The 15,798-nt window shown below is 46.4% G+C and overlaps 1 protein-coding gene across 1 annotated transcript in view; it reads right to left on the bottom strand.

Annotated features, from left to right (window-relative positions):
• Nucleotides 1-15,798, bottom strand: part of A2M (alpha-2-macroglobulin) — a 42,302-nt gene that overhangs the window by 4,876 nt on the left and 21,628 nt on the right. Inside the window, exons 21-32 of the mRNA XM_033923889.1 lie at nt 12,498-12,619; nt 12,245-12,296; nt 12,021-12,104; nt 11,650-11,826; nt 9,572-9,659; nt 9,184-9,340; nt 6,328-6,402; nt 6,074-6,236; nt 4,598-4,818; nt 4,115-4,330; nt 2,891-3,012; nt 1,682-1,772 (exon numbers count right to left, since the gene is read on the bottom strand). Of these exons, the coding sequence (XP_033779780.1) occupies nt 1,682-1,772; nt 2,891-3,012; nt 4,115-4,330; nt 4,598-4,818; nt 6,074-6,236; nt 6,328-6,402; nt 9,184-9,340; nt 9,572-9,659; nt 11,650-11,826; nt 12,021-12,104; nt 12,245-12,296; nt 12,498-12,619 (1,568 nt within the window). The remainder of the gene's footprint in view (nt 1-1,681; nt 1,773-2,890; nt 3,013-4,114; nt 4,331-4,597; nt 4,819-6,073; nt 6,237-6,327; nt 6,403-9,183; nt 9,341-9,571; nt 9,660-11,649; nt 11,827-12,020; nt 12,105-12,244; nt 12,297-12,497; nt 12,620-15,798) is intronic.

Here is a 15,798-nt window from a genome sequence, read left to right as displayed (position 1 = left end):
AGAGAGAAGATATTTAAACACAATTCAGGAGATGAAGTCACTTAGAAGTAGACGTGCAAGAAGCAGCGTGTTAAAAAAAAAAGTGCTGTAAACAGGGGGAAACTTCTGTTTTAATCGAGCTTATGAGGAATGGAGTGAAGGATCAGTTTATATTCATATGCAGCCAGATTAAAATAACAAAACACAATATATAATTAGATGAGGCAAGCAAACATCATCTCAAAACAAATTAAAAAGCAATTTCAGATTTAAAAATGGAAAAGTACATATCACAAGCACTTTTTACAAAATTTATATTCGGCAAATCCTACAATTCTATGCGGATTACAAATTATTCAGGTACTCTCCCGGTGGGCTCCCACGCTATCTAATGTACTTGTGGCAATGGGGATCAAGTGACTTGCCCAGGGACACAAGGAGCAATGCGGGATTTGAACCCACAAACTCAGCTGCAACTCTGACCACTGCACCACACACTCCCACAAAATACAAAGTCGTGTTCAATCAATAACCATATGTATCACGGAGAGATATGATCAAATTTCTTGGCATGTCCTAACAGTCTAATTCCTGCTTCCAAAAGAGGGTTAGGAAACACAAAATGGGTCACATTTACATAAAGTTGTTCTGCCAAGCCCTTGATTTCGTGATGTCGACACACGAGAGAGAGTTATGGATTGTCGAGGTGACTTGCCACAAGCTGAGAGACATCTGCTAAGGGTAATAAAGGAAAAATATTTCAGGACCCACCGCGCCTCTCGCCATCCCTGAAGGAAAGCGCAGCCCTCAGTGCAACAGGCCTCGACTGCGGCCGTGCATTCCTACGCCGACATCAGAAAAATTACCCTGCAAGACACCCGGGCAGTACGAGTGGACATTTTTGGGGGTTTATTTGGTTCTGCTTTCCTCTGGTAGTTCCTTCCTATTTTCTCTACATTTGTAAACTGCCTCATTGTTTTATGTCTTTAAATAAACATAAACTAAGGTGTTGCTCAGCAAATGGCTTCCTTCGGGGGCACCGGGATATCTGTTCCCTTGGGAGGGGCCAAGCAAACCAAGCGCTGTCACTGCCTCCCATCTCCTTGGACGCTAAAGAGCAGGAGAGTGCATGGCCTGTGGCCCACCGTTCCCCTGCCTGTGAGTTCCTCCCCAGAATAATCTTATTTCTATACGACTTGATAATAAATGACTAGAGCTTCTTATGGTATAAAAGGGCTACCTCTTAGAACGTTAGGCAGTCAGACAAGTTCAACACCTTCCACAATAAATATGCTAATGTATCATTTTTACATAATGTCCTCGCCCCAGTGAGCTTACAGTCTGAATGCATATTCGAACCAAGGAGAGATTTGCCCATGGTCTCAAGGAGTGTCAGTGGCAGAAACAAGGTTTGACCCCCCCCCCCACGACTTCCCTGGTGCACCCCAGGGATGTCCACCCTTGGCCCTTGAGGGCCCGAACCCAAATGGGTTTTCAGGATTTCCACAAGGAATATGTGTGAGATAGATTTGCATACCATGGAGGCAGATCTCACATTTATTCATTGGGGAAATCCTGAAAAGTTGACAAGGTCGGAGCCCTTGAGGTCTGAGGTTGGACGCCCCTGTCCTAACCGCATTTCATCGTATAGCACAAAAGGCATGTCCCCGTATATCGCACTTAGGCGGAGTGGAGGACTCACATTTTTGACAGAGGCTTTGACTGGGATGTATCCTGAAGGCATCTTCACGTCCATAATGGCCATGTTACAGGACGGGCGAGGCCCTATGTAGCTGGAGGAGAGACAGAAGAGAAACTGTGTGAGGCAGGAAAAGGGAAGAGTAAGAACTGGAAAATGACACGGGGACAATTTTTTCCCTGTCCCATCCCCGCAAGTTTTGTCAATGTCCCTGTCCCGTTCCTATAAGCTCAGCCTTAACTGCACAAGCCTCAAACACTTATGATATTAAAGTGTTTGAGGCTTGTGCAGATGAGAACAGAGCTTGCAGGAATGGAGCAGGGACGGGACGAGAAAATGCGTTCCCGTGGGGATGGAGAAAAATGCGTCCCCGTGTCATTCTCAAGTAAGAACCTCCCTCACTTTCAAAACCAGAGTTCAGTTCAAGCCCAGTGAGCATTTTCTGCTCTTTCAGAGCTCACAGTCTAAAGGTAAGATTCAGCAGAAACAGAGGCCACATTATCACATGCTGTGTACCATGTGTTAGCATGCAGCTGCTTCTGAAGCAACAGAGGGTGAAGGTCACTTGTCCAAGGTCACAAGGAGAATCAGTGGGGTTGGATTCCTTTTTTCCTAGTGCTTGGACCACGAAGCAATTCCACTAGTCCACTCAAAAGTGAGAAAGACATGGGGGAGACCACTACTTGCCCTGGATCGGTAATATGGAATGGGTTTTGGCCAGCTACTAGAGACCTGAATCGGCCACCATGCTCTGACCCAGTACAGCTATTCTTATGTTCTTATGTAGAGAAAGGAGTGCTCAAGGTGTACCCGGGTAAAGTGTTGAGTGGATTGCTGACTAAGGGGCTCATTTTCAAAGCACCTGGACTTACAAGTTTAAGTGGTTTGAAAATACGCCTCCGGACCATCTTTGAGCCCATCGGACCCCATGAAGGGACTGAGTCAGTCGGTGCCGTATTTCTAGGTAGGGTTACCAGATGTCTTTTTGAGGACATGTCCGGGGGTCCAGACGGCTTTTCAAATCCCGCCACTTGGTCCTCCTCAAATCGCGACAAGAGCAGGCAGTGGGGAGCAGAGCTAGGGCAGGACTGGGGGTGGGATTAGGGCAGGAATAGGCGGAACTGGGAGGGCCTTGGGACAGGTCTAGGAGGTCCGGATTTTCTGATTGGTTACTGGGGTTGTGTCAGACGACGGTGGCTGAGATGCTCTTACCTCGTGTTAACGAGCACCTCGAACTTCTGAGAAGTCTTACTACAGTCGTTGGGGTTGGTCGTGACGTGCAGGGTAAAGGGCGCATCTCGCTTTGAAGTGAGCACGTTGTATTTCAGTGTCATCTGCAGAGGGATTACAAGGGCGATTGGCAAACAATACAAACTAGAAAGGTCAAATAATAGCTATATTAAATACAGCAAAACAACTTATTATAACAACATAATACATTTCTTGATGATCTTTCAGGTGAAATCACAGAAAGCAAGAAATATAAGGTGAATCCTTGTCTCGCTGGAACATCAAAATTCCTGATTGACGTCATTGACTTCCACTGCACGTGCGTTGGCATGTTCAGTAGTTATAAGCGCCATCTTGTATTGAATCGGATGTGAATAGTATAAGTCTATCCCGTAATATCACTCGTTTCCTGAGGAAGCCCTTTGTAGGGTGAAACGGGACCCGTTGAGAGCGGAGAGCAGAAAGCAAATGAATTGACATTTAAGACGGTTTGTGCAATACGTATTTTGCATTAAGCAGAACATTTGAAGTGCTGTCTTTATAATTAAGCGTAGAGCACTTTAAAACTTCAGCACTTTATCCTGCTCCTCAAAATTGCAGATAAGTTTCTCTGCATTTTTCCTACTGTGTACTTTATATTGTACAATTTTTAAGAACACTGAGCACTTTAATTCATCTGTATGCTATTTTCAGCTTCTTGCACTTTTTGATTGGAGCACTCAAGCACTTGACCTGTCTTCAGCCGCAGATAAGTAATTTTTCTTTTCTGCTTTATATATGTTTTACACTAGTGCACTTTATGAGTTTTAATTCCTATAATGAATATAAACAAAAAACTTAAAAAAAGAATAATTGGGGTTTTCGATCGATGAAAGAAACTCATCACCACGTGATTATAGGGAGAACACCCACATGTTCCCTTAGTGGTGAATCTGAGATCTTTTCCTCCATTTAGGTTCATTGATTACCAACCTGGTGTTGTATCTTTTTATGTTAAAGTTGGTATACATCTTTCACTATCCAGTTTCATATCTAAATTCACCCACATGTACATGCATCCATACATCTATATCAGGCCCACTCTCTGCTAAATCTTCCCCCCATGGTGTTGTCCTGTAACTCAGCCGCACCTCTCCTTGCACCAGGAATGTGCTCATAAGCGTGTGGTCAGCAGTGCCAGACTGTTCATCCCCTGAGCTTCCTCACCTGCATGTAGATGCAGCCTTCACCTTTGACCTCCACACGGTAGTCCCCAGGAATCTCGGGTAGGGGGTCCTGCTGCAGGAGAAGCCGGTTTGCATCGTTCACGTGGTACTGGGCCTGGAACCCGCTGTCTGAGCTGAGGGTGACAGTACTGTCGCTGTTCTTCCTGTAGGTGGCAGCACCAAACAACGCCAGGGCTTGGAGGGCAGCAATCGTGTCCTGGGAACAAGAGAGGGAGCAGAGGAAGGGCGAGTGGTTAGAGTCCGGATTTCCTCGGACATGTCCTCCTTTTTGAGGACAAGTCCGGGGGTCTGGACAGCTTTTCAAAACCTGGCACTTTGTCCAGGATTTGAAAAGCTTCCTGGAAATTGAGTCACACAGGGAGGCAGTGGGGTGGGGACTGGGCCTGGGGGTGGATCTAGGAATCTGTTAGAGAAAAGAATATCAGAGAGAGAGGTGGGAGTGGACCAGCCTACACGACCTCACCTGAGAGGTAGAGAAGCCACCAGAGGGGGTCTGCTGATTAACCACCCATCTTACGATCTTGGAGCTTAGCTGCAAGTCTTCTGGGGACATGTGTGGGTGGGCCATAAGAGCCAGCAACACGTAAGATGCCGTCTCGACTTCAGAAGAGGGAGCGCGGCTTGGAAAGAAGGGGTTAAACTTCTCCTGAGGTTTCTCAGAGCACTTCCAGTGCACCGTGCCTTCTGCAAAAAAACAAAACAGCAGGTTCAGGCTTTCCAAACATACACAGGACAGGATGAGAACGGTGCACAGTCGGCACAGTCAGGCGCCAGTAGGGGCGAGGGGGGGATGGTACACTGGGAGATAGGTTTCCACAAACTAAAATAAAGATAATCCCCCTTTTACAAAATCGTAGCGCGGTTTTTAGTGACGGCTGTTACTGTCGCAGCCGGTGCTATAAAACTGCGCTACGATTTTGTAAAAAGAGGGGGGGGAAAGGGGGGACTGAGTAGCTTCTATTTACCACCTGGCTCAATGCAGATCACAAGAAGATTTACCAGATTGTCCTAGGATGTAACATTTTCAACACAATAACCTTAATATAGCAAATATCAAGACAGCAAAACAACAAAATCAATTAGAATGATAGAAATCTCTCAAACAAATATTTTTTTTAAAAGGTTGTAAAATGTCATATAATTAACTTGCCCCCTCCTTTGCAAAGCCTATGAGCGTCCGAGCTCGTCTTTCTGGAAAATGCCCCTACTCGCACTTCCTACCCAAATTATGGAACACAATCCCACCAACCATCAGATCACTACACTTCAGGAAGATGTAAAGACCCACCTGACTCTCTCAAAGACCCCCTAACCTCTAAGTCTACCCCAGCAAAATCATTCTACCCCACTTGACTTGCACGCATCCGGTTTCTAAACCATACAAGATCTTGTCTTCTCACTATGTACCTTCTCCAAGTGTGCCTTAAAATTCTCCTTTGCAACGAATGTATTGTATCTCTAGCTGCTATATTTATATTGCCTTATCGTTCGCCCCTAAACATCAGTCCTACACGTAGCACCTACAAATTATCTCACTGTTGCTTTCAGTCCTTTCAGTCTGCTACGTGTGAATTTGTAACTTTGTTGCTATCCTTCCACTGTGTATGTACAATTGTAACCCGTTAGGAGCAGTGTGGAATTTGAACCCACAATCTCTGTGCCACACTCTCCTCCAATTTGAGTAGCCAGGAGAGGCTCCTGCCTGTTACATCATTTGGGCAGGGTTATCTGCTCAATTATCCTTCCACTGTGTATGTACAATTGTAACCCGTTCTGGGCTCGTCCGAGAGCACTGAAATGTTATCTATGCTGTCTTGAACTATTGTGAATGCTTTTATTGTTAACCACTTAGGTATAGGCGGTCTAGAAATTTTAGAAATAAATAAGTTTCCCAGTCCGAGGTAAAAGGGAAACTTTACCGCGGCGTCTCATGCCTCACCGTCTTTCACGGCCTCTGCCTTCAGCGACTGCAACAGCTGTTCTCTTTTCTCCATGTCGCCCGCTAGCGTGAAGGCGTAGGACATCATAGCCTTGGCATAATTGCTGGTAACGGTCTCCAGTGCAGTGTTCAAGCAGAACAGAACATTTCGGATCAACGGGTGCTGCAGAGAGAAGACAGCAGTGAGGAGGGTTATGCAAACAGCACAGAGAGCAGAGTGGCAGCAGAGCAGAGTGGAAGAAGTAGTCACATACCGTAACGGGCAGTTGGTACTCCAGCATAGAGATCATAACGAATGCAGAGAGGGTCACCTCATCATCCACTCCCCCCTGGAAAAGGGAACAGAGGGCAGTTTTGAGGGGCTGGATACACACATATGATCAGACTACACCACAGCGCTGGGGTTTTGCTCGAAAAGGTGGCAGGGCTCAAGAAGCTACAAGCTGGACCATAAAATTCTTAGGATCCAATCCAAGGTTTCTGATTCCCTCCCCTGGTGGGCTTTGCCAAGCAGAGGATAAAAGGACATGGGGAGGAAAGAAAGAAGACCCAGAGAGACATGCTGGTGACATGGAAGTGAGCCGGTAGGACATCGTGGTCAGTGCCTGGGGGATTCTCAATAGTGGTTCCAGGGAAATTTGGGATAACCTATAGCACTGTAAGTCCACACATGCACCTCTGTCACACACAGTCCATGACGTAGGCTGCAAAACTCACTTGTTATTTATGGGAACAGTAAAATAGTTCATGAATATTTAAAAATTCAAGCATCAATATTCACAGCAATTTAGGGATTGGTATACCACCTTTTTGTAGTTTTGTACTTCAGACATTTTCTCTATCTGTCCCAATTTATCTAAGCGTGTCGGGCTCTATCTTTATGGAGATGAGGTGGTATACAAACTTAAGGTTTAGTTTAGTTTAGTTTAATGTACCTGGGGCATCAGTACCTCCTAGTAGGAAAAAGGAGGTATTGACGCCCCTGTATGAGACTCTGGTGAGACCTCATGTAGAATATTGTGTACAATTCTGGAGGCCGCACCTTCAAAAAGATATAAAAAGGCTGGAGTCGGTCCAGAGGAAGGCTACTAAAATGGTGGGTGATCTTCATCATAAGGGGACAGACTTAAAGATCTCAATCTGTATACTTTGGAGGAAAGGCGGGAGAGGGGAGACATGATAGAGACGTTTAAATATCTGCGTTTCATAAACTGTTGACTTTTTATTCAGTTTTCAGAAGATCTAATGTTTAGGGGAGATATGATAGAGTCATAGAAACATAGAAAATGACGGCAGATAAGGACCATAGCCCATCAAGTCTGCCCACTCCACAGACCCACCCCCTAAGTCTGCTCTAGAGACCCCGCTCCAAATGACTCCACCCTCTCAGGGATCCCACATGGGCATCCCATTTACCCTTAAAATCTTGCACATTGTTGGCCTCGATCACCTGTATCGGAAGCTTGTTCCAATGATCAACCACTCTTTCAGTGAAGAAATACTTTCTGGTGTCGCCTATGAAATTTCCCGCCTATGTAATATAAATGTGCATGAGTCGAGTCTCTTTATTTGAAAGGAAACTCTGCAATGAGAGGGCATAGGATGAAGTGAAGAGGTGATAGTCTCCGGAGTAATCTGAGGACATACTTTTTTCCAGAAAGGGTGGTAGATGCATGGAACAGTCTCCTGGAAGAGGTGGTGGAAACAGAGACTCTCTGAATTCAAGAGGGCCTGGGATAGGCACGTGGGATCTCTCAGAGAGAGGAAGAGATAATGGTTACTGTGGATGGGCAAACTGGATGGGCCATTTGCCCTTTATCTGCCGTCATGTTTCTATGCGGCAGTGGAGGATTAAGTGACTTGCCCAGGGTCACAAGGAGCAGTGTGGAATTTGAACCCACAACCTCTGTGCCACACTCTCCTCCAATTTGAGTAGCCAGGAGAGGCTCCTGTCTGTTATATCATTTGGGCAGGGTTATCTGCTCAATTATCAGAACTAACCACTAAAGCCATAACCAGTGATTTTGTGACCAGTCTGGGGTGGTTAAGCGCCAATATTCGGCCCCTTAATCTCCTAGATTATGCAGAGAAACCTGACTGTGTAAAAGTCAGCCCTCTCGTTTTGTAATGTCCCTTAGGCGGTTAAGTCCTGAATATTGCAACTTAGCCACATAAGATCTGGCCACACAAACCTGGATATTCAATGCTGGTTCTTGGACATAACGCTGCCCCGGTCATAAAATGCAGACAGCCTGCCAGCTGAATATTTTCCTCTAAACAGATTTGGCCGGACATGTCCTCTTTTGCCAGGAATGTGATCTGGCTCTTGAAGGATAAAGAGGAGTCTAGGGTACTTTAGAGGAGTTCGATATTGTGAGTACCTCGCCCGTAGTTAGCAACGGTCCCCGAACCCTGTGACCTTCAGGAAGTTGGTCTGGGCCCACACCCTCAGGTTTTCAACAGCTGATTTTATGAGCTGTGGTGTGTCGTCTAGTGATTCTTTGGATGCGCAGAGTATGAATATGTCGTCTGTGGGAAGGGGATGTTATTTCCCATTGCCCTTAGGTAGATATTGAATAGGGAAGGTGAGAATGGGGAGCTTTGTGAAGAAGTTGGTTACTTGGACAGTTAAATTCAAATGGTTGGACGTATAGGGATTGTGGGACTTACTGCTAGGCCTTTCTCTTAACATTTTTTCCTAATTTACGGATCTCTTCATCCTTTCAAATAAGTTTCTTGTATAATGTGCTTTTATGTTTTACTAAAATCAAGAAACATTCTTGTAAAGTTGTTGGAAATTAATAAAGACGAATAATTTTAAAAAAGCAAGCTCCAAAAACAGTGACCCGAACAGTCTGCTAAGAGTTCTGCGCCTGCTTCCTCACTGCAGACTGAGCTCTGTTACCACCTCCCACCCAAGAACTACCAGGCCATGATACACATGTGGTGGAGTTACCAACAGGGGGAGCTCTGGATGATACACATGTGGTGGAGTTACCAACAGGTGGAGCTCTGGAGTCACAAGGGGGGAGGGGTGTGTGTCCCAAACCTGATGCCAGAGTTGCAATGGAGACACGGGGAGGGGCTAGGATCTGGCTTCTGTTTCATACCTTCAAGGCATAACTGAATAGTTGTCCGACACTAGTGAAACAGCCGTTGCTTTTCTGCCGGAGGGTGAGCCACAGCAGAGCCTCAGTCAGATGTCTCTCTGAAATGAAGATGTGGGGTCGAGCCCGGGCGAAGGATTTCAGGACGAAGGCCGTGAGACTGGAATGAGAATGAGATATTGGGCAGTGACTGAAACAGCAAAGCAGAGGCAAAATGAGGCGAGGGGGGTGGGTGTGTGGGAGAAGGAAGGGAAGGCAGGGGATAGAGCCGGAGGGCAGAGGAAGGGGAGCAGCGGATACGACGGGCAGAAGAGATGGGCTGAGATAGGGCTGGAGGGGGTGGAGGGGAAGGAGGCAGAGGACAAGAAAAGCAAGCTCAGAGTCAGCTCACAAGGTGTTGCCCTCCCCTCTGCCATAGAGGGGGCCAAAGGCACTGTAAGATCCATCAAGGTGCTTGAACTTCAGCTGCTGCTGATATCCTAGGGGTGAGAGAGGAGGCAACAGGAGTGAGGTTAACAAATACAACCAAAATGAGAGGGAACCCCCCCCCACCATGTTCTCTCTGACTTTGGTTATTCACACCTGGCTGGTCTCCCTAGTGTCACTGTCTGCACTGATTAATCTCTTCCAGAAGAGGGGGAGCAGGAGGAGACCCCCAGGATGAAATTCTGTCTTTAGAACAACCCAGCAACATACGACTGAAACCAACATGTAAAGATCATTATAAACTCTACATTCTATTGCAAGTCCCTCTCCGATCACCCATTAATAGGGTTATAGACATCTAGGGAAACCCAGACTTGTCCTTTTTTTAGAGGACTGGCCATGTTCCCAGATGGACTTTCCAAAACCTGTCATTCGTCCAGGTTTTAGAAAGCCCCTACAAGCTCCGACGGCATCTGGAGGGCCTCTGAGCATGCGCACATGCTCCAGGCTCTCCATTCGCAGCTGGAGTTGGTGGCAAAGAGAGGAGACTTTATGGGGATGGGGCTAGAGGCGGAACCGGGCAGAATGGGGAAGGGCTGGAGGTAAAATGGGGCGGGGTCATGCATCTGGAGTTTTCTATTCTTAAAAATGGTTACCCTACCCATCAACTCCACCAAACCTCCCCCATCACCCTCCACCTCTCCCCCCTTCAGACTATCCTCAGAACTTTTCCTGAGCCACAGATAGAAGAACCTTTCCTAAGGAAATCTGCTGATGGGTGTCTCTGCTCCTAACCTGGGCACCTTGATTCCTTCTAGAACCAGCGTGTTTGGGTTTAGGAGTGACCACTTACAACTTGTCAGGGGCAGGGTCAGATGCCACATCTAAGAGCGCTGAGTGACACATAATGCATGGTAGAATATATACTATGGGGCTCATCAAAAGTTTAAAATGTCCAAAAACCAGCCTAAGGGCCGATAATCAAAACCAACTTTCTGGACATGAAGCGGCACCTCTAAGCTGCTGTGAGTCCAGAGAGCAAGGGGGCGAGTTGGGAGGTGTGTTATCGGCGGGAATTAGGCGGGCTTCAATCTGGATGTACCCTAGCCACAATCAAAACTTTCCTAGAGGGAACTTAGACACCAGCAGTTAAACCTGTTTGAGTTGTGTCTAAGTTCCACAAAGGTTTCCAGACTGACAAGAAGACAAGAAGACCACTGGAGGATTTAAGGCATGAACCCCCCCCCCCCCTCACACACACACACACATCTTACTCCCCCAGCGGTCATGACTCCCTCCCCCACCCAAAGAGCAAAGAAACAAACAAACCCCCAAAAACCTATGCATCAGCTGATCATGGCAGAGGAATCTCCATCAGCTGAGATAGTTCCGGGGATTCCTGGTGGCTCAGCTGATGGGGATTTCACTTACCAGGATCAGCTGAGCTGCGGAGCCCTCCACCCATTCACCTGACATCCTGAACCTTCCCCAACATCCCCTGACATCTCCGTCCCCCAACATTCCTGGACACGCCTCCCACATCCCCGGAACCACCCTGTACCTTCGGAAATGCAAATAGTAGGAGGGAAGCTCACTCCTTCCTGCCTACAGGGCCACATGCTGCAAATGACGGGGTTTTCCCCTCCCAATGCATCTTGGGATGCAGTGGGAGGGGCCGAAGACCCCGATTGGCTCAAAATCACCATTTTGAGCCAATCAAGGTCTAGGCTCCTCCCACTGCATCTAGGAGCCGGCTTGCATTCAAGTGGATTAAGAGAGCAATCACATGCCTAGGTACACTTGTCTAATAGAAACCCCCAGCACATCCAGCCTCTTCCTATTATCCTTCATACCACAATGCCACCCCCCTGTCTGACGGCACCTCAGTTGTCTGTGCCTATCTCCAGCTTTATCGCTCGCTACCCCACCACTGAGGATCCTCTGAGCCTGTCCCAGGCTTTACCCCTCACTCCCCCATGTTCAAAGATGCTGCCCTGCCCACAGAAGTTCTCTTTTTGTGTTAACTGTGAGAGGGGTTCAGACCTTTCATCATATAGCTGAGAGCTTTGAACTCAATATCTTTGGTCAGTTGTCTTGTGTTGTTCAGATATTCCAGCAGATAGATGCTGGGTGCTACCAGAAGCATGTTCTGCTCCCCAGAACCAGTTGGCATCTGCAGCAGCCTATCGAGGTTATCTAACGAAGATCCTAGAAGGTCACCTGCGAGAGAGAAGGACTTAAGCTTCATATATACCCTAATTAGTAGGAGCTGTCAGAGCATAGCACGGAAGTCTTAACAGGAGAAAGTGGGGGAACAGGGAGGAGCAGAGGGGGTGAATGAAGAACAAACAGAAAGAGGGGGAGACCATCAAAGATCACCAGCAGCCATCTGATTCCCCCCCTCTCTCACTCACCCCGAAAGGAGGCATAAGCTCTGGCTGAGCCCTCCACCATGTTCTCTGGCACCTGCAGTGAGATCTTCTCAGAGAGCGAGTCACCTGTGAAGAGACCGTCACTATGAGACCCCACTCCACAGTAAGTGTTACCAAACCAAGCCAGCACGGAGGAGAAGATTCTCAAAGCTAATGAGCTTCCTAAACCGCTTCCGCGTGCAGATTATCAAAACGGAATCGCTTACCTGTTGTGCAGAGCAGGGCTGTGTGAGTCACATCCTTCTCCACTCCTTCTGGCTGCGGAACAAATGAGAAAATAAAATCAGAGGTAGAGAAGCCCCCTGTGCTGAGAAGGGGGTGAGAGTGAGAAAGAGAGAGAATGGGGATGGGGCATGGTCGACCCCTGAATAAGGAGAAGACTGGGAGCTCTTCTGAGCAGGGACCGTGTCTTGAATGCGCTATAGAAATGATAAGTGGCAGAAGGCTTTGCTGTTCTACCTCCGCCAGCATCGTTCTGATCACGGTGTCCTTGCGCCCCTGAGATGGGACGGTCACCACCTCGTTCCCACACAGTCCTTCTCCCTGCACCGTCTCAGCGCTCAGTTCAAGCGTTGCCTCGCCTGGAACAAAACGAGACGCGGCAGTTAGCAGCGGAGCTGAGGAGTCCGAACACCAAACCTTTGACTCCATCTCCTTAATTCCTCCACTGTCTTGACTCTAATTCCTGCTGAGATTAGGCTTTAGGTTCAGATCCAGGACAATGAAATATATTATATTCTAATTAAAGTTTTTGTTGAAAAGATGATCAAAAACATCCATTACACCAATATTCTTCAGTTCTAAGAGAATAACCCCCCCCCCCCCCAGGACTCCCTCATTCTACATACAGACTCCTCATACTATAAATATGCACTAACTTTGCATCTAATGTTTCCTGCTAAAACAGGGACGAAACAGCACTTACCCCTCTAACTTGATGCCAAAGTGCTCTGGAGCAATGGTTCCCAAACCTGGGGCCAGATGCCTGCCACTCCAAAATGTGCAGATTTCTTCCTGCCCAATGAGAGCAGGCAGTGAGGGCAGGACTGGGGCATAACAAGCTGGGGATGGATCTAAGGGTTCGGATTTTTAAAATCTGGCAACCCTAATCTTTCTTGCTATAATTGCCACTCTCACATCTACTGGGCAACTCTCTCTTCAACGGCATCACCACAAAGGAACTCAAAGGCTTCAGCAGGTCCAACATGCAGCAATCCGACCCCTATGCGGCCTCAACTACCGTGACCCCCACCTCTCCAGCTCTCCAAGCAGAACATTGGCTACCTATCTTCAATTGCTCCCCAAAGAGTCCACAACATAACCCCTACATACATAGCTTTCAAACTACCCCAGTACACCCCCAATTGCCCCCTTCGCTCAACCGCGGAAAGATGACTATGCATTCCCCCTGGAAAATCCCTCCAGATGGAAACAGCCCGGAAACGGTACAGTCATAAGAACATATGAATTGCCACTGCTGGGTCAGACCAGTGGTCCATTGTGCCCAGCAGTTCGCTCCCGCGGCGGCCCTTAGGTCAAAGACCAGTGCCCTAACTGAGACCAGCCTCACCTGCGTACGTTTCCGTTCACCAGGAACTTGTCTAACATTGTCTTGAATCCCTGGAGGGTATTTTCTCCTATGACAGACTCTGGAAGAGTGTTCTAGTTCTCCACCACTCTCTGGGTGAAGAAGAACTTCCTTACGTTTGTACGGAATCTATCCCCTTTCAATTTTAGAGAGTGCCCTCTCGTTCTCCCTACCTTGGAGAGGCTGAACAACCTGTCTTTATCTACTAAGTCTATCCCCTTCAGTATTTTGAATGTTTTGATCATGTCCCCTCTCAATCTCTTCTTTTCAAGGGAGAAGAGGCCCAGTTTCTCTAATCTCTCAGTGTGCATGAAATTAAATACTACTAAGACAAAAATTGAGCCAAAAATTGAGCAGTTGTTAGCCTCTGGAGACCTACTCAAAATTGATTTTTCATCTAGGATTCTGGGTTTTATTCTGGATTCTTCACTCATTATCTGCTCAAATGAATCCTGTTACTAAAAAATGCTTTTTGCAGTTTAAAGATGCTTTGAAGAGTACGTTGATGTCTTTTTTTTTTTTTTTTTTTCAGCAACGTTTTGCAGTTTTGGTTCAGGCCATTATTTTATCTCATTTAGATTATGGCAATTCGCTTTATGCTTCTTTAAGTAAATGTAATTTGAGGAGGCTACAACTTATCCAGAATACGGTGGCTAAACTGATATACGGTCAACCATGTCACACCTTCCCTGGCTTCCTGTCTACTGGAGGATCCAATTGAAGTGTGCAACAGAAATTTTCAAAATCCTATCTGGTATTTTTTTTCTCCTTCGGTCCCTGTTTCATTTAATTCACAAGAAATCTCTAATTCTAGGAGTTCTCAGAAATATAAACTTGGCTTTCCCACTCTTAAAGGAAGAAAAACTATGGCCAATTCTTTTTTATTCGAAAAAGTTTGGAATGACCTTCCTTCTATAATTCGAGTTCTCTCTCACCTGCCCACTTTTCGTAAAGCGTTGAAGACATATTTATTCCAGAAATTTATTAATGATTTTTCTGTTTCAAATAATCAATCCTAAAAGATAATATTTTTGGCTTAAAATATACAGTTTGTGTTCTAATCTCGTGTGCAATTTATTAATATTCTTTTAACCGAGTCGAGCCCTCCTGTTGGGATGAGTCGGTATATGAAATCAAAGATTAGATTAGAGGAGTGTTTTTAGTGCTGGCTGCAGCGGAAACAGCTCAGACGCTCATAAGAATTCTGTGAACGTCAGAGCTGTTACTGCGACGCTTTGTAACGGAGGGGGAGTTTTTTGCCATGGTATGTTTTGTCATACAATGCGTGTCATCCTATGTCTCACCATCCCATGTCTGTCATGCTTTGTTAACTTTGTTTTGTCCTGCTACACTTTAATATGTCTGTAAACTTGTAACCCATTTGGGGCTCCCCTGGGAGGACTCGATATAAAGCCAAATAAATAAATAAAAATGTAATGGAGCCCATTTACAGTGGGGGCAGCTCAACACAGACACTTGACCCCGATGTTCCCATTTTGCGTGTAACGTTACCTGCCCAAGTGCGTGAGAGAAAAGGGGCAGGAAGCTATAGTGAAATTAGATGACTTCTGCCGGATTGAGAGAAGGCAACATTTCATGCTACCGATTCAGGGCAAGCAGTGGCTTCCCCTATGTCTGTCTCAATAACAGACTACATGGACTTTTCTTCCAGGAACTTGTCCAAACCTTTCTTAAAACCAGCTGCGCTATCCACTCTTACCACATCCTCTGGCAATGCGTTCCAGAGCTTAACTATTTCCTCCAATTGGTTTTAAAAGTATTTCCCTGTAACTTCATCGAGTGTCCGCTAGTCTTTGTAATTTTTGATGGAGTGAAAAATTGATCCACTTGTACCCGTTCTACTCCACTCAGGATTTTGTAGACTTCAATCCTATCTCCTCTCAGCCGTCTCTTTTCCAAGCTGGAGAGCCCTAACCATTTTAGTCTTTCCTCATACGAGAGGAGGTCCATCCCCTTTATCATCTTGCTCGCTCTTCTTTGAACCTTTTCTTGCGCCACTATATCTTTCTTGAGATAAGGAGACCAGAATTGAACGCAAACTCCAGGTGAGGTCGCACCATGGAGCAATACAGAGGCATTATAACATTCTTGGTCTTGTTAACCATCCCTTTTTTAATAATTCCCAGCATCGCTCCAGGACTAGGACTAATA

The sequence above is a fragment of the Geotrypetes seraphini genome, chromosome 16 (assembly GCF_902459505.1).
Source record: "Geotrypetes seraphini chromosome 16, aGeoSer1.1, whole genome shotgun sequence".
NCBI classification, from domain to species: Eukaryota; Metazoa; Chordata; class Amphibia; order Gymnophiona; family Dermophiidae; genus Geotrypetes; species Geotrypetes seraphini.
The sequence above is the reverse complement of the archived record's forward strand: the minus strand, read 5'-3'. Positions and strand labels throughout refer to the sequence as shown.